Source organism: Salmo salar, chromosome 13 (assembly GCF_965601325.2).
Source record: "Salmo salar chromosome 13, fSalSal1, whole genome shotgun sequence".
NCBI lineage: Eukaryota > Metazoa > Chordata > Actinopteri > Salmoniformes > Salmonidae > Salmo > Salmo salar.
In genome coordinates, this window is record NC_138303.1 from 79,898,965 (window position 1) to 79,926,349 (window position 27,385).

Consider the following 27,385-nt stretch of genomic DNA (forward strand, 5'->3'; position numbering starts at 1 on the left):
CTCCAGAGATATGATTTCTTTCCTCCAGAAAAGAAGTCTGCCATGGCTGAGCTTTTTGGGGCGTTGTTCACGACCCAGGAGCAGGGAACCAAGTCAAAGGTCAAGGTCATAGAGGAGGTGACCTCATACAGGGAAGTGGACTGTATTCCCTGGATGCTGATCCACTTACATGGTGGAAGACCAAAGAGTTAATATACCCTCATGTTGCCATGTTAGCAAGGCACTACCTGGCTGTGCCTGGGACCTCTGTCCCTAGCGAGAGGGTATTCGCCACAGCGGCTGACATTGTCACAGCAAGCCGATCTGTGCTCACTGCAGATAATGTGGATAGACTAATCTTCTTAAAGAAAAACTTGAAAATCTGATAAATGTTTATTTTTTTCAAGTAACCAGTCTTAAGTGGTCCTATTTTGTTTAAGGCACTGCTATGTGACTTAATTTTGATATATGCTGCTGGACTATGCACTCTTGTTGAAATTCTGTTTTAATTTACCATTTTATTTCTGTTTTAAATGACTATTTTATTTCATGTTATAAGGCAGGCACTGCTGTTTTTTGTTGTCCCTTTGTTTCCATATGCTCCTGGGAATTCAAGCTACCCATGTTTACTATTATAATAAATGGAAAAAACCGAACCGTGAGTTTTGTGAACTGTTTCACCCCTAGTGTCTGTGCGTAAATGCATGTGTGTACGGGACTCACCCCGGGCAGCAGGTCCTCTGGTGGGACGGGGGAGATGGCCTCTCCATCAGGGCCGCATGCACACAGGCTGGGGGAGATGGTGGGGGACTCGTCTATGAAGGGCATGGTCTCTGAACCGTCCTGACTCTTACGATCCTCTGCTGCGTCACCGTCATACCCGTCTGTGTTATAGTTGAAATCTGAAGGAGAGAGAGAAGGAGAGGGGTTAGGATACAGTGCATAAGGAATGATGGGAAATACAGACCCATGTTGGAGAGAGAGAGTAAGATGGAGAGGGTGGGGGGAGAGAGCGAGAGAGGGTGGGGGGAGAGAGCGAGAGAGGGTGGGGGGAGAGGGAGAGAGAGCGAGAAGGGAACTAATGTGGGAAATGTGTAGGCTGGACATTCTGGACAAGATGTATTGAACCTGCCCCACAACAAGCTGGACACAGCTGAATGAATACTGTAGTGCAAAAACTAGTATGTTATCCAGGGCTATAGGCTACTACAGAAGAACTACTACAATACAGAGCAGCTGTGGCATTACTAGATAATGCCATTGCTGAGGATACTTGAATAAGCACAAAACCACATATAGTACCAGTCCAAGGTTTTAGCACACCTACTCATTCAAGGGTTTTTCTTTATTTTTACTATGTTCTACATTGTAGAATAATAGTGAAGACATCAAAACCATGAAATAACACATATGGAATCATGTAGGAAGCAAAAAAGTGTTTTGACATTCTTCAAAGTAGCCACCCTTTGCATTGATGACAGCTTTGCACACTCTTGGCATTCTCTCAACCAGCTTCATGAGGTAGTTACCTGGAATTAATTTCAATTAATAGGTGTGCCTTGTTAAAAGTTCATTTGTGGAATTTCTTTCCTTCTCAATGCATTTGAGCCAATCAGTTTTGTTGTGACAAGATAGGGATGGTATACAGAAGATAGCCCTATTTTGTAAAAGACCAAGTCCATATTATGGCAAGAACAGCTAAATAAGCAAAGAGAAATGACAGTCCATCATTACTTTAAGACATGAAGGTCAGTCAATCCAGAAAATGTCAAGAACTTTGAAAGTTTCTTCAAGTGCAGTCGCAAAAACCATCAAGCGCTATGATGAAATTGGCTCTCATGAGGACCGCCACAGGAAAGGAAGACCCAGAGTTACCTCTGCTGCAGAGGATAAGTTCATTTGAGATACCAGCCTCAGAAATTGCAGCCCAAATAAATGCTTAACAGAGTTCAAGTAACAGACACATCAACTGTTCAGAGGAGACTGAGTGAATCAGGCCTTCATGGTCAAACTGCTGCAAAGAAACCACTACTAAAAGACACCAATAATAAGAAGAGAATTGCTTGTGCCAAGAAACACGAGTAATGGACATTAGACCGGTGGAAATCTGTCCTTTGGTCTGATGTGTCCAAATTTGAGATTTTTGGTACCAACAGCCATGTCTTTGTGAGACGCAGAGTAGGTGAACGGATGATCTCCGCATGTGTGGTTCCCACCATGAAGCATGGAGGAGGTGGTGTGATGGTGCTTTGCTGGTGACACTGTCAGTGATTTATTTAGAATTCAAGGCGCACTTAACCAGCATGGCTACAACAGCATTCTGCAGCCATCCCATCTGGTTTGCGCTTAGTGGGACTATCATTTGTTTTTCAACAGGACAATGACCCAACACACCTCCAGGCTGTGTAAGGGCTATTTGACCAAGAAGGAGAGTGATGGAGTGCTGCATCAGATGACCTGGCCTCCACAATCACCCAACCTCAACCCAACTGAGATGGCTTGGGATGAGTTGGACTGCAGAGTGAAGGAAAAGCAACCAATAACTGCTGAGCATATGTTGGAAAAGCATTCCAGGTGAAGCTGGTTGAGAGAATGCCAAGAGTGTGCAAAGCTGTCATCAACTTTTTTGGTTACTACATGATTCCATATGTGTTATTTCATAGTTTTGATGTCGTCACTATTATTCTACAATGTAGAAAATTGTCAAAATAAAGAAAAACCCTTAAATGAGTAGGTGTGTCCAAACTCTTGACTGGTACTGTATATAACCAATGCACTGTTTTGTAAGATGTAACTAAGACAAAATGAAAGAGACTGTGGGTGTTTCTCTGTGCTCCGAGCACACAAAATGGAGCACGGACGGCACTTTTCGAATGCCTACTCCATTTGTAAATATTTTGAAGCATGCATCGATGCAAGCTTCAATGGAAGTAAAAAATGACATTTTCATGAAATCAAACAGCGGACATTATTTGAGCTGAAGCGAGAGAAAATACACTCCAACTTCGGAATGAAATGTTGCCTGTTCACATCTTATATGTTGCCTGACTACAATATTTTATCTTGATATGTTAAAATACATGCCGTGTTAATTTTGCCATGGTTACCTGCCTACAATACCCACTGTAGTGTGCGTAGGTCGCAAGCCCAAAGTAAGTCAATAGAGCTAACTGGCTAGCTACTACTGTTATCTAGCCAAATAATTGTTAGCTAGCTACCCACGAAGAACTGACATCTACCTTCAATAACATTGGTTTTAGTTCATTTTTGCCTGTTATACTATCTGGTTAGCTACATTATTACGATTCACATATAGCTAGCTGATAGTTACAGTATGAAGTAAAACATTTGCTTTCTGTATATCTTGTTTCATCTCTATTGCCATTGTCCTGGCTAGATGGAGGAAAGTTCAGTAAATGGGTAAGTCCATATTCAGTCAATATGGCTACGTGGCTAGCTAGCTAGCTAGCCACAAAGAATTGACATCTACTCTACCGTGCATTAAATTAGTTTTAGGTCATTTTTGCATGTTTAACTAGCAAGCTGGCTAGCTAGATTACTACGACTCAGATATATCTAGCTGATAATTATGAAGTAAAACGTTTGCTTTGTATATATCTTGTTTCTTCTCTATTGTTGCCATTGTCCTGTCTGGAAGGTTCAGTGAATGGGGAGGTGCAGCTTGAGGTAATACAGTAGGGGGAGTGGTACTGCTTCTCAAATGTAATGTTTTATGTGTTCTCCACACTCTCGTTCTCACAAGAACGTACTCAAGAGAATGTCCTCGGAGAATGCACTTGGAGCATGAGAGTGTGGAGCACGGTAGTATGCATATTGAGAAACACCCTGTGTGTACCCATGAATGTCTAGGCCCTTCAGCTAGAGAGACTCTGGCTAGAAAGCCTCTCTCCACAACACACAGTAGCATTGAAAGGATCTAGCTGTGATGACCAAATTGAAAATTAAAGCAATGTCAGAGAGAATTTGAAATCCTCAGTGGCATATAGGCTACATAGACAATAGAGGCCTAATATGAACCGGACCCAGAGGGGCGGGACCAACCCATCTGTCAGTCACTGACGTGGTTGACAACACAGCCAATGGACCACCCACCTGTCACTCAACTACCAGGTCCTCCCCATACACCACAGTGGCTTGCCTGTGTTGCCATGCAACGCGTCATGCCATCTGTTTTGCTGGGTGACAAGGGCATGAGAGCCAGCTGACTGAGCACAGGGCTATAGAGCCATTCTAACTGCAGCCATATGGCTTTATATGCTTTATTAAGCACTGCTTATTCAAAACATAAACCTTCTGTACATGACTGGTAATTCAGACTCATGTGAAGCCCTATGGACCCCTTTATATTCCACAGTGTAAATCTTAATATAGCATCATTGATTTGTAATAAAACATGAGACCAGCAGCCTGTCATCTTTGCCAGTATTGGCTATTAAAATATTGCCATTGTGGTGTTTGGTAAGTAAAATATGGCAAGGAAAATCACATGACGGGGAGTTTACTTACTTTGTACATAATGTTGCTGCTACCATCTCTTATGACCGAAAATAACTTCTGGACATCAGAACAGCGATTATTAACCTCGAACTGGAAGAAGCTTTTTCCTTTAACGAGTCCGACAAGAAGGATATACTGCTTTCCCGGGAACAGGCTCAAATCCCCATCATTTGCGTGAAAAAAAAGGGGGCTGAGGTCGGGCTGCCTTCTGAGAATTCGTAGGCGAGCGAGTAAACTCCCACTGCCATCCGTTCTATTGGCCAACGTGCAATCATTGGAAAATAAAATCAATGACCTACGATCAAGATTATCCTACCAATGGGCCTTCAAAAACGAATATCTTATGTTTCACCAAGTCATGGCTGAACGACAACATGGATAATATAGAGCTGGTGATATTTTCCATGCATCGGCATAACAGAAAAGCTACGTCTGGTAAGACGTGGATGGGGGCGTGTGTATATTTGTCAACAACAGCTGGCGGGCGATGTCTAATATTAAAGAAGTCATGAGGTATTGCTCGCCTGAGGTAGAGTACTTTATGATAAGCTGTAGACCACACTATCTACCAAGAGAGTTCTCATCTATATTATTGGTAGACGTCTACTTACCACCAAACTGATGCTGGCACTAAGACTGCACTCAAAACAACTCTAATAAGGCCATAAGCAAACAAGAAAATGCTCCTCCAGAAGCGGCGCTCCTACTGGCCGGGGACTTCAATGCAGGCAAACTTAAATCTGTTTTACCTCATTTCTACCAGCATGTAACGTGTAACCAGAGGAAATAAAACTCTTGACCACCATTACTCCACACACAGCTCTTCCCCACCCTCCATTTGGAAAATCTTAGCATAATTATATCCTCCTGATTCCTGCTTAAAAGCAAAAACTAAAGCAGGAAGTACATGTGACTTGCTCAATACGGAAGTGGTCAGATGACACGGATGCTACGATGTTCTGAGAAATAAAGGCTATTCCATGCAAAACATTGCCAAGAAACTGAAGATCTCGTACAACGCTGTGTACTACTACCTTCACAGAACAGCACAAACGCTTTCTAACCAGAATAGAAAGAGTAGGAGGCCTCTAATGTACTTCAGCAAGAGGAAGTACATTAGAGTGTCTAGTTTGAGAAACAGATGCCTCACAAGTCCTCAACTGGCAGCTTCATTAAATACCCTCAAAACACCAGTACCCTCAAAACACCAGTCTTAATGTCAACAGTGAAGAGGTGACTCTGGGATGCTGGTCTTCTAGGCAGAGTTCCTCTGTCCAGTGTCTGTGTTCTTTTTCCCATCTTAAGCTTTTATTTTTATTGGCCAGTCTGAGATATGGCTTTAAGATTAAGATGGGAAAAAGAACACAGACACTGATCGATGTGGAAATATTAATGCTACAAGATAAAATACATTCAAGACGATTCTGTGCTTCTGACTTTGTAGCAACAGTTTGGGGAAGGCCATTTCCTGTTTCAGCATGACAATGCCCCTGTGCACAAAGCAAGGTCCATACAGAAATGGTTTGTCAAGATCGATGTGGAAGAACTTGACTGGCCTGCACAGAGCCCTGACCTCAACCCCATCGAACTCCTTTGGGATGAATTGTAACACCTACTGCGAGCCATGCCTAAATCACCCAACGTCAGTGCCCAACCTCACTAATGCTCGTGGCTGAATGGAAGCAAGTGCCCGCAGCAATGTTCCAAAATCTAGTGGAAAGCCTTCCAGGAAGAGTGGAGGCTGTTATAGCAGCAATGGGGGGGGACCAACTCCATATTAATAGCCATGATTTTGGAATGAGATTTTTGAGGTGTCCACATAGGATTACGTACACTACATGACCAAAACTATAAAGCTTTTATTACATAGCCCAAATGTATTCTCTTTCCTTATATTATCTACAGAGTTAGAGGCCTGCATGCTTGGGAGAGAATCACCATATCATCAGACAGAGCTACATGAAGATGGAGAATGGATAACGGCCTCAAAGATAAATAGATAGCCTAACACTCCTCTTAAGACAGTCAAACATTACCAACAAACTGTCCCAACATTCCCTGCTTTTCCAGAAATCCCGGTTGGAAGAGTCACAGAATAAGCTGAAAATCCAGTCTAACTAGTGGACTGCCACCTCCTACCCATCATGGTGTATTCAGTGGGAGGGGGTTGAGGGGATCTAATACGGGGAATGGGGTGAATGTAGGTCAGCCAGCGGGCCTCTGCTCTCGCTCTCCTCTATCACTACACTGCCTGCAGCGCTCCAACACACACAAACACGCTGGCCTTTACTGTCGGCCTCCACTGCTCTCCTTTTATAGGTTTGCCGGTCTGTCTGTGTTTCTATCTGTGTGTTCCCATTTGCATGTTCTTTGCGCACTCTGTGTGTGTGTGTGTGTGTGTGTGTGTGTGTGTGTGTGTGTGTGTGTGTGTGTGTGCGCTTGTTTGTGTCTGTGCGCGCGCGTCTGTGTTTCTGTGTGTGGCAGTTTCTGCAGGTGTGTTAGTGCTGAGCGATTAACTGAAATGTCTGTTATTTTTCGGTTTTTAAACTACCCTGAACAAAAATATAAACGCAACATGTAAAGTAGTGATCCCATGTTTCATGAGCTGAAATAAAAGATCCCATTTTCCATTAATTCTCTCAAATTTTGTGTACACATTTGTTTACATCCCTGTTAGTGAGCATTTGATCCTTAGCCAAGACAATCCATCCACCTGACAGATGTGACATATCAAGAAGCCGATTAAGCAGCAGGATCGTTACACAGGTGCACCTTGTGCCGGGGACAATAAAAAGCCACTTTAAAATGTGCAGATTTATCACACAACACAATGTCACAGACATCTCAAGTTTCGAGGGAGCGTGCAATTGGCATGATGACTGCAGGAATGTCCACCAGAGCTGGTGCCAGAGATGTTAATGTTCATTTCCGTACCATAAGCCGCCTCCGTCATTTCTGAAAATGTGGCGGTACGACCAACTGGCCTCACAACTGCAGACCACGGGTATGACGTTGTGTGGGCTAGCGGTTTGCTGATGTCAACATTGTGAACAGAGTGCCCCATGGTGGCGGTGGGGTTTTGGCATGGGCAGCCATATTTGGTATGGGCAGGCATTTCCTTACATGAACTGTAACTCAGCAAAATTGTTGAAATTGTTGCATGTTGCGTTTCTATATTTTTTTCAGAATAATTGACCGTTGTCGGTAAAATTATTTGACTTCCATTTAATAATTTTTTTCCTGTGAGCTTAACGCGCACATTGCACAGTTTCTCTAGAGATAAATCAGATCGAGACCGACATCTGTGATTTAGTAGGGAGTTATTCCACATAATTACCACGTTTTATGTGCTAAACTAATGACAATAATCCATTGCGCATCTACTTGTCCATTTTTAAAAGTTTTTTTTATTTTTATTTTTTACACCTGCTACGGAACAGACACAAGAATGCGTTAATGTGAGATGATACAGAGAGCAGCTGTTACTTTGCGAGGTATCTCTGACTTAGATCATGTATTTTCAGGTAGTGGTCCACTCTCCCAACTCCATCCGGCTTTGAACTTACTCTTGAAAGTAGTAATAGTAGAATGCACAAGGTGCAATTTCGAAATTAGATAGTACATAATCAGTTTTCCTCGTCAGTCATTGCATACCTTAGAGAGCTATTTATAATTTGTAAGAAATGTCCAGATCAACTAGTCCATGTCAGCTATTGTTTTTTAGTTGGGTTTTTTGCCCATAGATTTTGTTGTAGTGTTTGTGTCACTCAAATATCACATGAACACACATTAGACATGGCAAAATGTATAGAATTGCAATAACATTAGCTTTATAACTGCACAATTCTCTGCACCCCATGACAAAATATGTAGAATTATAGGAAATTGAACTTCTTTTTTTCTCTCCACCAACAAGAACAGTTGTCATTAACAGTTCTCGTGCCCATAGAAATAGAAGTGGGGGGGTGCGGGATGTTCCCCAATGCTGGAAGGGGGGCCTGGGTGAAAAAGCTTGGAAACCCCTGATCTGTGATTGATAATTCGTAATCAGCAGTCATAAAAGTATGCCTTATTTACTTTGAAGAACTACAAAATAGTGATTTTTTTCAGACAGCATACGCAGTAGCTCTATGGAGACGAGATGATGACTTGGAAGGAAATAATAAAGTCATCAAATAAAACAAATGTAATATAGCCTACACCAGGGGTCGGCAACCCAAAATGTTGAAAGAGCCATATTGGACCAAAAAAACAAAAAACAAATCTGTCTGGAGCTGCAAAAAGTTAAAAGCCTTATATAAGCCTTATAATGAAGGCAACACATGCTGTAAGTGTCTATATTAGCCTACTATCAAAATGATAAGTACGCTACAAATACATAATGAGCATTCATGATTAAACGTTTATTTTACCTGCAGCGCATCCTGGAGAGAATGACGCACCACGTGACTACTCTGCTGTACGATGGTGCTTTAAGTTTAACTTCCATTATAATATTAATGTATTATGTTTCGTTGCATTGATGAAATTATAGAAATACAATACAGAAATCAGATTTTTGATGTCATTTTTATTTTAGGATTCGAAAAAACAACAACAAAATGTGCAACGTGCATAATAGGCCTCCTGTAATTTCAGACCTCCCCATGGAAATAAAATGCATTTCAATCCTCAATAATACCATACAATCCTCTTCTCTTTTCCCCCTTATCTGGGCAACAGACAGAGTGCAGTAAAACAGCAGCCTTTTGAAAAGGTAAAGTATATAAAATTAAAATACAGTTTAAGTTCGATTTCTGTGCATTATCCTCTTCTCTTTAGTTTTCTGCAAATGTGCAAGGGTAAAATGCAGCAGCACCCTCTTCTCTTTTGACACGCACAATACAATGCAGCCATCCTCGGACCTGAGCAACAAAACACAATATCCCTATGTGTCATTCCAAATATATATACTGACAAAAATCAGAAATCATTTTATAAAAACAGCCACTTTGTTACTAAATATGTGCCTATGACAGGATTGTGTTCTTACCCGTTTAATGTGACTTCTGTTTTCGGACATCACTGGACAGCTTCTCAACATCGGGCATGTAAGATGTAACTTTAATCTTCACGCAGGACCGCAAGCTCTCATCTGTGAGGCGGGTGCGGTATTTGGATTTTATGTAGTTCATGTTTGAGAATATCTGCTCGCACAGGTATGTTGATCCAAAGATGGATAATACTCCAAATGCATATTTCTTCATGTTCCTATAACTGTCAGGAAGAATGGAAATGTCTTTCCACGTTACTCTTTTTGTTTTTTGACAACTTCTCATTACAAAGCAAACATGCAGGCAATCCTTCCGCATTGGCAATGAAAGCAAATGATTCGGTCCAAGAACTGTGGAATCCTCTGTTCTCCTCAGCTATCTTTCTCTTTTTCCCTTTGGGATCCATGGCCCATGACACACCCGCCGGTTTGTTTGCAACAGCCACCTGTCTGGCACTACGCCGAGCTGAAAGAAACGTGTGTCGCAGGCTATGACGTAAATCTTCGTTGACAGAAATGTTGAAATTAAATATTTATTATACACATTTTTACAGCATTGGATAATAAATTATATAAAAAAAATATATATTCACACCATCTTTTTCCATTTTCATATTTTTGAAAAAGCTCCAGGGAGCCACTAGGGCGGCGCTAAAGAGCCGCATGCGGCTCTAGAGCCGCGGGTTGCCGACCCCCGGCCTACACAATAACTTAAATATTTTATAAATGTAATGTGAATAAATGATGGTTAATAAGTGAGCAGTAATGGGCAGTCACTACCATCATGGGACTTTTATTGATTGTTTTATTCTGTGTTACAGCATTCAACCCACATAATGCATAGTGCATTTAATGTAAAAATAAATAATTTAGAACCGAAACAACCTCAAAAAGCACTAATCGCTCTGCACTAGCATGTGTGTATGACTTTTATATGTCTCAATGTAAGTTAGTCAGCATGAGTACATGATGTGTGAGTGTGGAAGTGGTCCCAATAATCTCCTGTTTAACTGATTATCCTAATTAGGCATGTGTAGCTGTGACGGACAGACAGGGCTAACCTCGAAATGCCTGTCTGCCTGACTGCCTGGGAAACACTCATTAAGAGGCTTCTTCTTTAAGGAAAAATTAAGCGTACAACTGTGACCAGTTTCCAGAAAGGCTCTGTGTGAGTACGTCTGGCACTGCTCTGCATTCAGATAAAACATACAGGCTTCTGGACTCCCGAGTGGTGCAGCGGTGTAAGGCACCGCATTGCAGTGCTAGAGGCGTCACTACAGACCTGACTTCGATCCCAGGCTATGTCACAACTGGCCGTGATCAGGAGTCCCATAGGGCGAAGCACAACTGGCCCAGCGTCGTCCGGGTTAGGGGAGGGGCAGGGGGGGCTTTACTTGGCTCATCGTGCTCTAGCGTCTCCTTGAGGCTGACCTCGGGCGCCTGCAGGCTGACCTCGGTCGTCAGGTGAACAGCGTTTCCTCCGACACATTGGTGCAGCTGGCTTCCGGGTTAAGTGGGCGGGTGTTAAGAAGCGAGGTTTGACGGGTTCTGTTTTGGAGGACGTATGACTCGACCTTCGCCTCTACCGAGCCCGTTGGGGACTTGCAGCGATGAGACAAGATCGAAATTGGGGAGAATAAAGAAAGTGTAGTAGGTCAAGGAGATAAAGACGTCTGCCATAAACAACCATAAAGTCCCAGTAAACACTGAGCTGGTGCATCACTAATTCATTGTATGGTAAAGGCCAGAGGGAAAGGCCACAGAGAGAGACTGGCCTTTATCTGTAGTGATGGACTACTAAAACAACAGGGCAGAGAGAGGTGCAAGAAACAGAGCTGGTTGAAGCACTGCAAGAGACAACTCTGAAACCAACACATATTGTAGAGCTAGGCTAACTAATAAAAACAAATTCAGTGAACATTGGTCCCGTGTGGCTCAGATGGTAGAGCATGGTGTTTGCAATGCCAGGGTTGTGGGTTCGATTCCCACGGGGGACCAGTACGGGAAAAAAACATTTTTTAATGAAATGTATGCATTCACTACTGTAAGTTGCTCTGGATAAGAGCATCTGCTAAATGACTAAAATGTAAATGTAGTAGTAGTAGTAGTAGTATTCCTAAAGAGAATCCCAGTCCGGAGCAGTCATGTTAAATTAGGAGCTCTAATGGTCAACAGAGACATGAGTCCAACTAACTAAAAGGAGAAAACACATCGCACCAAATGACAGTCTGCCGTTTGTCTACGTTCGATCGCTTGCTGATGGAGCGGTGGGTTTTAGGGACAACCCTGTCGGTGGGCGTCTGACTGCTGAATTTGCCCATTTCTACATGTATAGTCTGTCTGCAAATTACAGGCGGCAAACGCAACCGGTGTGTCCGTGCGTTAAGTCCATGAGATCCTGGTCCGACTGCGCCAATGATGCCGGAGTGCCCACATTGTGTAACTACTGAGGCAGAATGTACTTACTGTTTACTCAAGCAATAGACCTGTTGTCTACTCAAACTGAATATCTACTATAAAGCTTTACTGAGGCATCCTCCAGCTATTCTGATTTAGAATCATCTTGCAACAGCAGTTGTATTCAGAACATCATAAAATGTGCATCCCTCATTCTAGACATTGCTCACAAGAATGACGACAGTGTAAGTGTAACAGTATAGCTTCCGTCCCTCTCCTCGCCCCTACCTGGGCTTGAACCAGGGACCCTCTGCACACATCAACAACTGACAACAACGAAGCATCGTTACCCATCGCGCCACAATAGCCGCGGCCCTCGCAGAGCAAGGGGAACAACTACTTCAGGTCACAGAGCGAGTGACGTCACCCGATTGAAACGCTATTAGCGCGCACCACCGCTAACTAACTAGCCATTTCACATCGGTTACATAAGCATATGAGTTATTTCATTTTCAACAGTTAATTTCAATTAATTTCAACACAAGGGGAGAAATAGCCTCAGAAACCCATTGTGTATATACAGTGAGAGGCCATTCTCTGTAGGCTAACATAGCAAGGAGTCTGTGGGTGAAATTCAGGAAGAGGAGAAAGAGAGTCAATAATCGTAGCGCTCTGTGTGCGTTAACAAATTAGAAATGCAAACAGGGAAGAGGAAGACAGGTGGAGCGTGTAGAATTAGTATCTTTCTAGTGAAGAGCGATAGAAGTGATAAGCCTATAGCCGACCTTTGCACTTTATACAAGCAAAATACCATTTACAGAAGGCAGCTGTGCAATGAGTGGTGAAAACTGAAAACAGGTCAGTTCACTTAACACAGGCCCTGGCCCCTTGCCCCAGCTCCACTAGCGCTCAGTGGTAATAACTGCCTTCCCAAAGGACACACACACAAACATCCTCTTGCTCTCTCACACACACACACAAAGTACACACTCCAATCAACTAATGCTTTCTGACAATCTCCCCCATTGCCAACACTCACAAAATCAATACTCTCCTATGTCTGTCAGTCAGTCAATGAGGGATTCTCCAGTTGAGCGGCTACATACTTACCCAGGCAAGTCTAACCTGCGATTACTTTTCAATGGAGTAGATAAGTACTACCCCTGAGACTGGCGGGTTTAGATGGGCCACCTTTAACATGAACGACATACAACTGGCATGTTATTACATGACAACGTCACGTAAGAGGATCAACTCTCCAACTGAACATGTCAATTCTACAGAGAAATCAGACAGGTCCATCATTTATGGCACCCTTCATGGAAATGAGCATACATTTATAAAACGAATCATACAAATACTGATCAATATCGTATGCAATTATATTTTTTTAAATTATATTTTATACTAATACAATTGCTCAGAGAAATACATTTTGTTTAACAAGTAATACAAAAAAACTAAGATATAGGTACTGGGGCCCTTGTTAAGTACCAAGACATTCACCCAAGACAATAACTCTAAGAACTAATCAAAATCCACAAAGAAATGGTTAATTGATCACAAAATCAATATTTTTCCAATGGCCATCTCAGTCTCCGGACATGAACCCAATTGGAAACATTTTAAAAATGTTTTACATTTTAGTCATTTAGCAGACGCTCTTATCCAGAGCGACTTACAGTAGTGAATGCATACATTTCATACTTTTTTTTTTGTACTGGCCCCCCGTGGGAATCGAACCCACAACCCTGGCGTTGCAAACACCAGCATGGTGAGCCACAGGGAAACATGTGGTTTGAACTGAACAGGGCAGTCCATAAGAGCAGACGAAGGATATCAAGAATCTGGAAAGATTCTGTATTGAAGGGTAATGGTCCAAGATCCCTCTCAATGTGTTCACCAATCTCATAAAACATTTTAGAAAAAGGCTCAGTGTCTTTATCCTCACAAGGGGAGGGTGCTAGAGTATTGAAAACAAGGGTACCAATACTTTTGACCTCTGTCTTTGAAAAAAAAAAAAAAGACTTGTTAAAGAAAAAAATCTTTGAGCAATTGTATTAGTATAAAATAATAGAAAAACATTTTGTTTCACATACAATATAGCTCAGTATTTGTATTATTTATTTTTTATAGACTTTTTTGCTAATCTTTATCAAGGGTGCCAATAATTATGGACCTGACCGTACACAAGGGTCACAAATCTCACCATTTCAGAATTCCCACATAATAACACCACCATTCCAGAAGTTAAGATACAATTTCAATAAAATGCCAGGAAGGCATGAAATCACATCAAATACATTGACTACATGCATAAGTGGACAGACAGAATACAGATCCATACAGTGAACCAACCTTACCATGATGATCATGGGGTGAGATGAGCGAACGAATGGTGCACACAGCCTCAAAGAAAAAAGCCATATGTCCTTAACTTCTGTCACTTCAACACAACAAACAAAATCATCCGATCAACCTCAACACTCTATACCAAATCCACATAGGCAGTCCCTCGCACTCAACTCCGAACACACACAGTTGAAAACACACTCCACAGCACAGGGCTCAGCATAGGAGTAAAACCAGTGTGGTTTGTTTCAAATGGCCCTCATTCAAATTCCCATAGTTAAAGAGCTCGGGGGTAAACACACACAACCCAAAATGTTGTCTTCCCAGCTCTGATGTGAAACACCACAGCCTCAGTCAGTTCCTCTAACGTAACAGTCACCTGGTCTAACCTTGCAATAGTCCTGATATTACCAGCACTAAAACACACACACATACACAATAGTCCTGATATTACCAGCACTAAAACACACACACATACACAATAGTCCTGATATTACCAGCACTAAAACACACACACACATACACAATAGTCCTGATATTACCAGCACTAAAACACACACACATACACAATAGTCCTGATATTACCAGCACTAAAACACACACACACACAATAGTCCTGATATTACCAGCACTAAAACACACACACACACAATAGTCCTGATATTACCAGCACTAAAACACACACACACACACCACACACACACACACACACACACACACACACACACACTAGCCCTGATATTAGCAGCACTATTACAGAGGGCCATGGTAAATCATTGAATCAGTCAGTGAATTACATTAACAGTAGTGTTTCCTCTCTTCACTGACTGCCTCTGATAGGGAAACAAAAGATTTACAACTGCGACAGTACGGTAAATGACAATGTTGCTATAGGAAACATGCCAAGTCATGTAAACACAGCATGAGTATACATACGGATTCATCTTCAACTCATGTGATTTAATGACTCACAATTTTATGTGTCATGGTGATCACAAACAATGGATGATTATTGGATTTAAAGCCAAGTTATCATGTCATTACTTAGAGTGTATTGTGGAATTACATTCCCTTTGCAGTTAGATATTATGTCTACTATGATGACTCAGACCACTCCTGACCCAAAAGCCACTGTCTGTGTACTATAGAGTATCTACGGGGCTCAGTGCTGCTTTGAATAGCCAATGTCTGTGTACTATAGAGTATCTATGGGGCTCAGTGCTGCTTTGAATAGCCAACAGGCAGTAATTTGTGTGATAGTGTGTTACACTCACCCTCTCAAATCACTTTCACTGTTGGTTTTCCCGAGGTAGCTCCAGTTTGACACAGTGCTCAGGGAAGGAAATAAGTGAGGGACTGAATGGAATACGTGCATACTGGATAACACAAAAACACACAGGTCACATAATCTGTAGTATCCGAAGAATGCCAATAGATGTAGACCAAGTAGATAAGAGCTGTGTGTGGAGCTCAGAGGTCACTCATTAGAATGCCTTTTAATCAAATCTAATCAATGTCCTATCTGTATTCTCTGATTAAATTAATGCAGCAGTGTGTGTGTGTGTGGTGTGTGTGTGTGTGTGTGTGTGTGTGTGTGTGAGTGATTGAAGCCTCTAGTATGATCAATGAGATCCCTGTTAATGGGCTGATAATCACAGTAACATGATGGTCTTGTACTTAAAAATATATATATATTTCACCTTTATTTAACCAGGTAGGCCAGTTAAGAACAAGTTCTCATTTACAACTGCGACCTGGCCAAGATAAAGCAAAGCAGTGCGACACAAACAACAACAGAGTTACACATGGAATAAACAAAACGTACGGTCAATAACACAATATGAAGAAAATACATCTATATACAGTCTGTGCAAATGAGGTAAGATAAGGGAGGTAGGGCAATAAATAGGCCGCAGTGGCGAAGTAATTACAATTTAGCAATTAAACACTGGAGTGATAGATGTGCAGAAGATGAATGTGCAAGTGGAGATACTGGGGTGCAAAGGAGCAAAAAATAAAAAATAACAATATGGGGATGACGTAGTTGGATGGGCTATTTACAGATGGGCTATGTACAGGTGCAATGATCTGTAAGCTGCTCTGACAGCTGGTGAGTAAAGTTAAAGAGGGAGATATGAGTCTCCAGCTTCAGTGATTTTTGCAATTCGTTCCAGTCATTGGCAGCAGAGAACTGGAAGGAAATATGGAAGTGAAATATACCTGCTGGAGCGCGTGTTACGGGTGGTGGCTGCAATGGTGACCAGTGAGCTGAGATAAGGCGGGGCTTTACCTAGCAAAGACTTACAGATGACCTGGAGCCAGTGGGTTTGGCGACGAATATGAAGCGAGGGCCAGCCAACGAGAGCATACAGGTCAGTGGTGGGTAGTATATGGGGCTTTGGTGATAAAACGGATGGCACTGTGGTATATTCCATCCAATTTGCTGAGTAGAGTGTTGGAGGCTATTTTATAAATGACATCGCCAATGCCAAGGATTGGTAGGATAGTTCGTTTTACGAGGGTGTTTGGCAGCGTGAGTGAAGGATGCTTTGTGGCAAAAAACGAAGCCGATTCTAGATTTCATTTTGGATTGGAGATGCTTAATGTGAGCCCACAGCCTCACACTGTGGGCCCCATCCGTCAAATTATACTGTTCCAAATCAACCCCTGGCACCTAGTCCCAACCCCTTAGAATACCTACTTCATGTAAATCCGATGGATATGAACTGGGGTACCAGTGTGCATTTCTTGTAGTGGACTGTTTGGAGCTGTTACAAATTCATTCATAATAATTTCCCTTTTCTTTATGTGAATACATGAAGATATTCACATATACCCTCTCTCATGCTTGGAGTCGTCACAGATTTGACAATACTTTCCTTTCCTTAAATGTATGATACTGCTGTCATTATATACTGCTCAAAAAAATAAAGGGAACACTTAAACAACACAATGTAACTCCAAGTCAATCACACTTCTGTGAAATCAAACTGTCCACTTAGGAAGCAACACTGATTGACAATAAATTTCACATGCTGTTTTGCAAATGGAATAGACAACAGGTGGAAATTATAGGCAATAAGCAAGACACCCCCAATAAAGGAGTGGTTCTGCAGGTGGAGACCACAGACCACTTCTCAGTTCCTATGCTTCCTGGCTGATGTTTTGGTCACTTTTGAATGCTGGCGGTGCTTTCACTCTAGTGGTAGCATGAGACGGAGTCTACAACCCACACAAGTGGCTCAGGTAGTGCAGCTCATCCAGGATGGTACATCAATGCGAGCTGTGGCAAGAAGGTTTGCTGTGTCTGTCAGCGTAGTGTCCAGAGCATGGAGGCGCTACGAGGAGACAGGCCAGTACATCAGCAGACGTGGAGGAGGCCGTAGGAAGGCAACAACCCAGCAGCAGGACCGCTACCTCCGCCTTTGTGCAAGGAGGAGCAGGAGAAGCACTGCCAGAGCCCTGCAAAATGACCTCCAGCATGCCACAAATGTGCATGTGTCTGCTCAAACAGTCAGAAACAGACTCCATGAGGGTGGTATGAGGGCCCAACGTCCACAGATGGGGGTTGTGCTTACAGCCCAACACCGTGCAGGACGTTTGGCATTTGCCAGAGAACACCAAGATTGGCAAATTCGCTACAGGCACCCTGTGCTCTTCACAGATGAAAGCAGATTCAAACTGATCACGTGACAGACGTTACAGAGTCTGGAGACGCCGTGGAGAACGTTCTGCTGCCTTCAACATCCTCCAGCATGACCGGTGTGGCGGTGGGTCAGTCATGGTGTGGGGTGGCATTTCTTTGGGGGGCCGCACAGCCCTCCATGTGCTCGCCAGAGGTAGCCTGACTGCCATTAGGTACCGAGATGAGATCCTCAGACCCCTTGTGAGACCATATGCTGGTGCGGTTGGCCCTGGGTTCCTCCTAATGCAAGACAATGCTAGACCTCATGTGGCTGGAGTGTGCCAGCAGTTCCTGCAAGAGGAAGGCATTGATGCTATGGACTGGCCCGCCCATTCCCCAGACCTGAATCCAATTGAGCACATCTGGGACATCATGTCTCACTCCATCCACCAACGCCACGTTGCACCACAGACTGTCCAGGAGTTGGCGGATGCTTTAGTCCAGGTCTGGGAGGAGATCCCTCAGGAGACCATCCGCCACCTCATCAGGAGCATGCCCAGGCGTTGTAGGGAGGTCATACAGGCACGTGGAGGCCACACACACTACTGAGCCTCATTTTGACTTGTTTTAAGGACATTACATCAAAGTTGGATCAGCCTGTAGTGTGGTTTTCCACTTTAATTTTGAGTGTGACTCCAAATCCAATTTCCATTGATTATTTTTGTGTGATTTTGTTGTCAGCACATTCAACTATGTAAAGAAAAAAGTATTTAATAAGATTATTTCTTTCATTCAGATCTAGGATGTGTTGTTTAAGTGTTCCCTTTATTTTTTTGGAGCAGTGTATATCATATACTAAGCATTTAACTATTGAATTACAAATTGAACCTGATCCTGTAAAATTCACTATTTCTTATGGCGATCTTGGCAGTGCACTGTAACCTCTCTGTTACTATGTGAAAACAGTTTTTTCATGGACACACATATCCAAAATAATGTCTGGATTGCAAAATCAAATGCTTCTAACAGAAAGCGTAACTTTACCAAGATGAATCAAACAAAAATCGATGCTGTCATTAACAGGGTTCTTCAATAATTACGCATAATAGTTGATTGATGCTCATTTGATGTCTAGCTGTTTAGTTAGGTTAGGAAATGATCACGCAGCATCAGCTGATTCAGGTAAGGATGTGAGATACTGCACGTGATTGAACAACAGCCAAAGTGAGGGAATTAATGTTGATCTGGAGAATTTACAGAACATTTGGGTGTCTATATTGTTACGGCGGTCAAGATAATGTCATGGATATTATGTCAAGAGGTAAGATTACGGTCCATGTATGTTTTGATTTAAAAAAATCCAAGGTAAAACTGAGCAATCAGGAATGTGAAAAGGGCTCGTTTATTCGTTTTGCATATAACCTCCCCCAAAATGTTATATTGTTATTTTCATATGTGGTTGGGGTTAAATGTGGAATGCCTGTCATTGGTTAAGTGCACAGCCAACACTTCCTGTCCTTTCAGTTCATCCTTCTAACTCCATTCTATGAATCTATTCATTAATCGATTAAATAGCTGCCCATACCATGCCACAGTGACAAGATAAAGTAAGATTTCTCCATTTCTGCACAATATTTAGTGTGTATTTACTTATTAATTAACTGGATGTGAGGAATCAAGGAAATGCAATTGAGATTCTCCCCTTGTTTCCCATATTCCTCCCCTCCCTCTCAAAGCACACAGGGGGAGAGGAGTGAAGGTTCCTCCCCTCCAGCTACAATGCACTTTCAAGGAGAGGCAAGAACGGGAGGAAACAATGACAGAAGAAGCAAGAAGTAGACAGCTAGTTTTCAGACACAGACTCACACAATTCTTGAAGAGTTTACTGATTATAATGATTTCATTATTGGTTATTATTATTGTCAGTGATTTTACTGACAGAACCCAGTGTTATTTTATTACATCAACTATTAAAACATATATAAATGATGTTTATCTTTTTCATTCTTCAGGAACGTTTAGCATGGCTATAACAGAGAGAAATTGACTAAAGCACAAAAAGACCTGGCAACTAGGCATGAAAGGAACATGCGGTGTCCATGTTTCTTGTGACATTGTGAATGACATGTAGATGTTTTATTGTTGCTAGGTGGAGTTACGGTCTCATCGTGCCCACCTAGACTTGTATTTTTTTAACTACACATGTGAAGCTGCAAGAAAATCATATTTAAATGTATATCCAAAACATGTTGAAAATGTTGACCCCTTTATTTATAGAAAGACCCATTAACCCCATTTTTCTCTCGGATAGGTGGAATGTTCTACATATTGGATACAATTATCTAACCGTTACAGATCAACAGGGTCCATCTGGAACTCAAGCATTAGACTCCCTCGGCACTTTAATAGAGGCAGTGTTGTAACACGTCATCTTGATGCTGCTGTAAAACACTGACATATTGACCCACAGGATGGTTCAATCTGCCATGTCTCGAATTTAAAAGCCCATAGCTTTCAGCACGGCTTTGTTCAAAATACACAAATAAAGCCTTTACTTCATAAGCACAAGAGGCATTCAATAAGTGCAGTAGCCTAAGCGTAACAAATTAGGGAACTGACAGGATAAAAAAAAAGGTTGCCGCTGCGTTTAAGTGCCGCTGTACAGAAGGTGACTGATGATGTATTCTGTCCCTGTTCCCTGTCTCAGTACCATCAACAACTGCTGCAGTTTCACACTGCTGTCAGATTTGTCTAAGATATTTAAGAGGCCAGAGGAGTAAGAAACACAGAGGAGTAAGAAACACACAGAGAGAGAGAGAGAGAAAAAGAGAGAGAGAAAAGAGAGAGAGAGAGAGAGAGAGAGAGAGAGAGAGAGGGAGAGAGAAAGAGAAAGAGAGAAGAGAAAGAGAGAGAGAGAAAGAGAGAGAGAAAGAGGAAAGAGAAAGAGAGAGAGAGAGCAATATTGCCTACCGGTAAAATGTATAGTATTTTGGATGATTCACTTTAACTCAGCGATATCGCGGTACTTGTGTCCTAAATGCTAACTCTGAGGTCAAAAGTAATGTGTCACTATAGTTCCATCTCTGTCCCCTTCCCAGTGTTTTGATGTGTGTTGTGTAACCAGTGAGGCCTTAGGGAGCATTGAAGCATGCTGAACCCTGGGTCTGCACATTCAACACGCTCTCCTCTCCTCCTCTTCTGTCACTTCCTATCATTCCCTTAACCTCTCCTGATGGACAGCTCCCCAATGCTTCTGCCCCCGGCCGCCTGCCACAGTCAATCACAGTCTCCATTGCGAGGGTAAAAGATGCCATGACAACTCGCCACCGTCATTCGCGCTTCCCTGAATGAGATGTGTCGGAGGCGAGCTTCTGATAGGGTTGAGCCTATTTATACCACAGTAAAACTGAGAAAGTTAAGGAAAGGTTTGAGTCACTAACTAGTCTCAGTGGTGCTCCATCAGACTGTGGCTTTCTAGTGAGATTTCATACAGAGCAACATGTCGCACGCACACGAACACCCAGCGCAAAGAGTAAACAGCCGCGGGCTGAAGTGATCGAGCTCATTAGCGCCATAGCAACTACACACTGTGTGAGGCTGTGATTCACTGCATAGCCTGAATACCAAATCCATACCTGCATAATTGCAGTCATTTCTGTAACTGCAGGCCACATATTCACTCTGTTCACTGGCTCATTGTTACTACTGAGCGAATTAGGCCTAGTTACATGTTTTCTATTGTTGGAACCGGCACCAATTATGGAAAACAAACTATCGAATGAGTTTACCAGAGGAGAATGAAAGATGGACGTTTTTGAGAGAGTAAATTGTCAAGGTCCATCTAAATGTGGCCTGACAATGTATTTCACTCGGCTTCTCTCTCATTCAATCAATCAATACAATTAAAATGGTATCATCAGGCATACAATCAGTGGAGGAAGATCTGACAGATGAGTTAAGCATGTTTGGCACGCAGCCCTCACACACACAGTCCCCCTAGTCCGCTGTGGGCTGGAGGAATGGAATGATGGCGGTTGTTAAATCAGGAAAATGTTTTGCTAATGTAATTTGGAGGTTACTCGGTGAACCGTTATGGGGATGGAAGTGATTTTAGTGGGAGGCTGCGCGCTCCGTGAGATATACTGAGAGAGAGAGAGAGAGCTGCACTTCCTAACCTCCTGACAAATGTATGACTATAGAGACACAAACTCAGCAAAAAAAGAAAACGTCCTCTCACTGTCAACTGCGTTTATTTTCAGAAAACTTAACATGTGTAAATATTTGTATGAACATAACAAGATTCAACAACTGAGACAAACAAGTTCCACAGACATGTGACTAACAGAAATGGAATGATGTGTCCCTGAACAAAGGGGGGGGGGGGGGGGGGGGGTCCAAATCAAAAGTAACAGTCAGTATCTGGTGTGGCCACCAGCTGCATTAAGTACTGCAGTGCATCTCCTCCTCATGGACTGTACCAGATTTGCCAGTTCTTGCTGTGAGATGTTACCCCACTCGTCCACCAAGGCACCTGCAAGTTCCCGGACATTTCTGGGGGAATGGCCCTAGCCTTCACCCTCTGATCCAACAGGTCCCAGACGTGCTCAATGGGAGGTCCCAGACGTGCTCAATGGGATCCGGGCTCTTCGCTGGTCATGGCAGAACACTGACATTCCTGTCTTGCAGGAAATCACGCATAGAACGAGCAGTATGGCTGGTGGCATTGTCATGCTGGAGGGTCATGTCAGGATGAGCCTGCAGGAAGGGTACCACATGAGGGAGGAGTATGTCTTCCCTGTAACGCACAGCGTTGAGATTGCCTGCAATGACAGACAACAAGCTCAGTCCAATGATGCTGTGATACACCGCCCCAGACCATGATGGACCCTCCACCTTCACATCGATCCCGCTCCAGAGTACAGGCCTCGGTGTAAAGTTCATTCCTTCAACAATAAACGCAAATTCGACCATCACCCCTGGTGAGACAAAACCGCGACTCGTCAGTGAAGAGCACTTTTTGCCAGTCCTGTCTGGTCCAGCGACAGTGGGTTTGTGCCCATAGGCGACGTTGTTGCCGGTGATGTCTGGTGAGGACCTGCCTTACAACAGGCCTACAAGCCCTCAGTCTAGCCTCTCTCAGGCTATTGCGGACAGTCTGAGCACTGATGGAGGGATTGTGCGTTCCTGGTGTAACTCGGGCAGTTGTTGTTGCCATCCTGTACCTGTCCCACAGGTGTGATGTTCAGATGTACCGATCCTGTGCAGGTGTTGTTACACATGGTCTGCCACTGCGAGGACGATCAGCTGTCTGTCCTGTCTCCCTGTAGCGCTGTCTTAGGCGTCTCACAGTACGGACATTGCATTTTATTGCCCTGGCCACATCTGCAGTTCTCATGCCTCCTTGCAGCATACCTAAGGCACGTTCATGCAGATGAGCAGGGACCCTGAGCATCTTTTTTTTGTGTTTTTCAGAGTCAGTAGAAAGGCCTCTTTAGTGTTGTAAGTTGTCATAACTGTGACCTTAATTGCCTACCGTCTGTAAGCTGTTAGTGTCTTAACGACCGTTCCACAGGTGCATGTTCATTAATTGTATATGGGTCATTGAACAAGCATGGAAAACATTGTTTAAACCCTTTACAATGAAGATCTGTTAAGTTATTTGGATTTTTACGAATTGTCTTTAAAAGACAGGGCTCTGAAAAAGGGACGTTTCTTTTTTTTCTGAGTTTATTTCCCTCAGATTACACAGACCCACAAAGAATTTGAAAACTCCCATATCTATCGGGTGAAATACCACAGTGTGCAATCACAATAGCAAGATGTGACCTGTTGCCACAAGAAAAGGGCAACCAGACAGACATGGCAGATTGATGCAGTTCGGGCTGGCCCTTTGGGTTGTAGATAATATTTATCACCCCTTTCCCTGGAGGAAGCTGAGACAGACACGTTTTAAATGGGTGAAGAAAACATTGACCAATGGGGCTGGCTTGGCCCCCCTATATTCCCATACCGAAGTAGGCATCTTGCTGACTGCGAGCTCTGCTCTGAAGCTGCATCGGGGTCAGAATAGACATCTAGCGCTAACCCGAGGCCGGGCTACCACTCATGATGACACTATTGGAGAAAGACTAGAGCCAAAATGGCTGGTATGAACCACTATTCTGACCCTTCATCACCTTGAGCACAACAGTTGGAGTATAATAGTTTTACACTTCAAGGGTTTGTCAGCCCCCTCCACACAGTCATGACACGGGTATTGAACCCATATGAGAGGCTGGCTGGGATGTGGCTGTGTGGTGGCGTTATGAGGCTGGCTGGGATGTGGCTGTGTGGTGGCGTTGTGAGGCTGGCTGGGATGTGGCTGTGTGGTGGCGTTATGAGGCTGGCTGGGATGTGGCTGTGTGGTGGCGTTATGAGGATGGGTGGGATGTGGCTGTGTGGTGGCGTTATGAGGATGGGTGGGATGTGGCTGTGTGGTGGCGTTATGAGGCTGGCTGGGATGTGGCTGTGTGGTGGCGTTATGAGGATGGGTGGGATGTGGCTGTGTGGTGGCATTATGAGGATGGGTGGGATGTGGCTGTTTTGTGGCGTTATGAGGATGGGTGGGATGTGGCTGTGTGGTGGCGTTATGAGGCTGGGTGGGATGTGGCTGTGTGGTGGCGTTATGAGGCTGGGTGGGATGTGGCTGTGTGGTGGCGTTATGAGGCTGGGTGGGATGTGGCTGTGTGGTGGCGTTATGAGGCTGGGTGGGATGTGGCTGTGTGGTGGCGTTATGAGGCTGGGTGGGATGTGGCTGTGTGGTGGCGTTATGAGGCTGGGTGGGATGTGGCTGTGTGGTGGCGTTATGAGGATGGGTGGGATGTGGCTGTGTGGTGGCGTTATGAGGCTGGGTGGGATGGGGCTGTGTGGTGGCGTTATGAGGATGGGTGGGATGTGGCTGTGTGGTGGCGTTATGAGGATGGGTGGGATGTGGCTGTGTGGTGGCGTTATGAGGATGGGTGGGATGTGGCTGTGTGGTGGCGTTATGAGGATGGGTGGGATGTGGCTGTGTGGTGGCGTTATGAGGCTGGGTGGGATGTGGCTGTGTGGTGGCGTTATGAGGATGGGTGGGATGTGGCTGTGTGGTGGCGTTATGAGGATGGGTGGGATGTGGCTGTGTGGTGGCGTTATGAGGCTGGGTGGGATGTGGCTGTGTGGTGGCGTTATGAGGCTGGGTGGGATGTGGCTGTGTGGTGGCGTTATGAGGCTGGGTGGGATGTGGCTGTGTGGTGGCGTTATGAGGATGGGTGGGATGTGGCTGTGTGGTGGCGTTATGAGGATGGGTGGGATGTGGCTGTGTGGTGGCGTTATGAGGCTGGGTGGGATGTGGCTGTGTGGTGGCGTTATGAGGATGGGTGGGACGTGGCTGTGTGGTGGCGTTATGAGGATGGGTGGGATGTGGCTGTGTGGTGGCGTTATGAGGATGGGTGGGATGTGGCTGTGTGGTGGCGTTATGAGGCTGGGTGGGATGTGGCTGTGTGGTGGCGTTATGAGGCTGGGTGGGATGTGGCTGTGTGGTGGCGTTATGAGGATGGGTGGGTGGACCAGAGAGACTGCTAACGCACACTTCACAGCTCAGCTCTCCACAGGATGATGCAGAGTGACAGGGAGAGCAATCACATGAGCAAGTACACAGACAGAAGACATATCTGATGCACATCACCTCCATCGATGACAACACTGTATCGAGGAAGGAAAAGCTTGAGGCTGCATTTGAACTGACGATGTTACTATACATCACATGGTTCATCTGATTTTTGTGTGTTGATATTCTGTGTGGGTGTCAGACATCAGCAGTGGTGGATTGTTGTGTGATATTCTAGGACAGAAGTGCACGTGCTGTGTGTGTTTTCTTTTTGTAAAAGTCAGTCACTCTGTGGACTCGCAGCTATTTTAACTCAGCTCTGACACGTATTGGTCATTCATATCACACACACACACACACACACACACACACACCACACACACACACACACATCTCCATGTCCATATCAACAGCATGTGTTCATGATTGATAATCTGTCCGACTACAGTGCAGTAACTTTCCTGCAAGTTTCACTTCTACATAACAGACGTGATATATTCTGCGGCAGTGAGCAGAGCAAACAAATCCTATCAGCACGTTTCTCCTGCCTGGCTGTGTCAGCACCTTTCTGCAGTGTTCTTTGGTGAGAGGTGGTTACATAACCCCTGGCAGTCAGCACCGAACCCTGTAGCTGGCACTGGTAGAGCTTTTTGTTCAGTTTCATCTTTAGCAACAGGTAAGTACAGGTCACACACGCTGTTCCCCAGTGGAGAGGTGGAGTGTGTGTGGTCTCATCTGGAGAAGACTTTGAGGGGGCCATATTGCACCTTGGTTTTTCTTTGGGGAGGTCATTAAAAACAGAGAAATAGCATTTGCCTGTGTGAGTGGGTTTGTGCTGGACTGTTGACAAGATATTCCACAGCAACACCTGTGCACCTCTCCAAAAACAGGACAGCTCTCTCAAAACGGGACCCACACTACAACAGAGCCATATTCTGAAACACACTACTGACGAGAGAGAGAAAAAGAGAGCGAGAGAGAAAGAGAGAGAGAGCAGGCTCAATGTACATCCAGGTCCCTGTGAGATTAGAGCATTTACAGCCGTGAGCGATGATGACAATACGCCACAGTGGATTTATGTGTTGCCTTGTGCATGTCACTGTGTACATGCAGACCTTTATGCTTCCCACTGTAGTGGGCTGGGCTGGCAGTCAATCACAACGTGACACTGGGGAAATTAAAGTATTTATTAAGGCCTCGCTCCATACAGTGCAGCACAAGGCAGGGAGCTAAGTGACGTTCATAAACAACATGTCCAGCCAGGGTTGAAACAAACAACATTATATAGCTACTACACAGCAACAGCCCAATGCCTCCAGGCAATGGCACTCTATGGAGAAACAAGCAGGCATACTGAGACCATTTTAATGTAATTTAATCAACTGATACACAGACAAAATGGCGCTGACAGACATGGCAGCTCTGCTTCTAGCTCCTAAGCAACTTTGAAGTGCTTTTTTGTGTGTTATTTCTTACATTATTAGCCCAGAATGTTTTTTTGTGTTGTTACATACAGCGGGAAATTACTTTTGGATACCAGAACAGCGCTAACTCACCTGTGTTACGACCAGAAATACAACTTTCCCGAACCGGATCCTTTGTTCGTACCCCCCAGGGCAATTTTACTTATCCCAGAGGCTGATCCAAGACGCTGCCGGGCGGAGAAGAGGTATTAGGAGTGGACTTCTAGTCCGACTCGGGAAGCTTGCACAGCATCCACCGCTTCAGAGTATATTACTCGCTAATGTTCAGTCCCTGGACAATAAAGTAGATGAGGTCAGGGCAAGGATCTCCTTCCAGAGAGACATCAAGGACTGTAACATACTCTGTTGTTTCACGGAATCATGTCTCTAACTGG

The 27,385-nt window shown here is 44.0% G+C and overlaps 1 protein-coding gene and 1 long non-coding RNA gene across 6 annotated transcripts in view; both read right to left on the reverse strand.

Annotated features, from left to right (window-relative positions):
• The window catches only part of LOC106567975 (ABR activator of RhoGEF and GTPase), a 226,422-nt gene that overhangs the window by 142,568 nt on the left and 56,469 nt on the right, over positions 1-27,385 (reverse strand). For 3 of the 5 annotated variants that reach the window (XM_014137905.3, XM_014137906.3, XM_014137908.3), the window contains exon 2: positions 703-881. In XM_014137905.3, the coding sequence (XP_013993380.1) occupies positions 703-881 (179 nt within the window). Of the gene's footprint in view, positions 1-693; positions 882-14,289; positions 14,552-27,385 lie in introns of those variants that run through there. The other 2 variants (XM_014137907.3, XM_014137910.3) reach the window with 2 other exon arrangements.
• Positions 9,048-10,286, reverse strand: LOC123726241 (uncharacterized). The gene is made up of 2 exons (XR_006758632.2): positions 9,530-10,286; positions 9,048-9,401 (listed from the first exon to the last, which is right to left on the reverse strand). It is a non-coding gene; the product is annotated as an uncharacterized LOC123726241 (long non-coding RNA).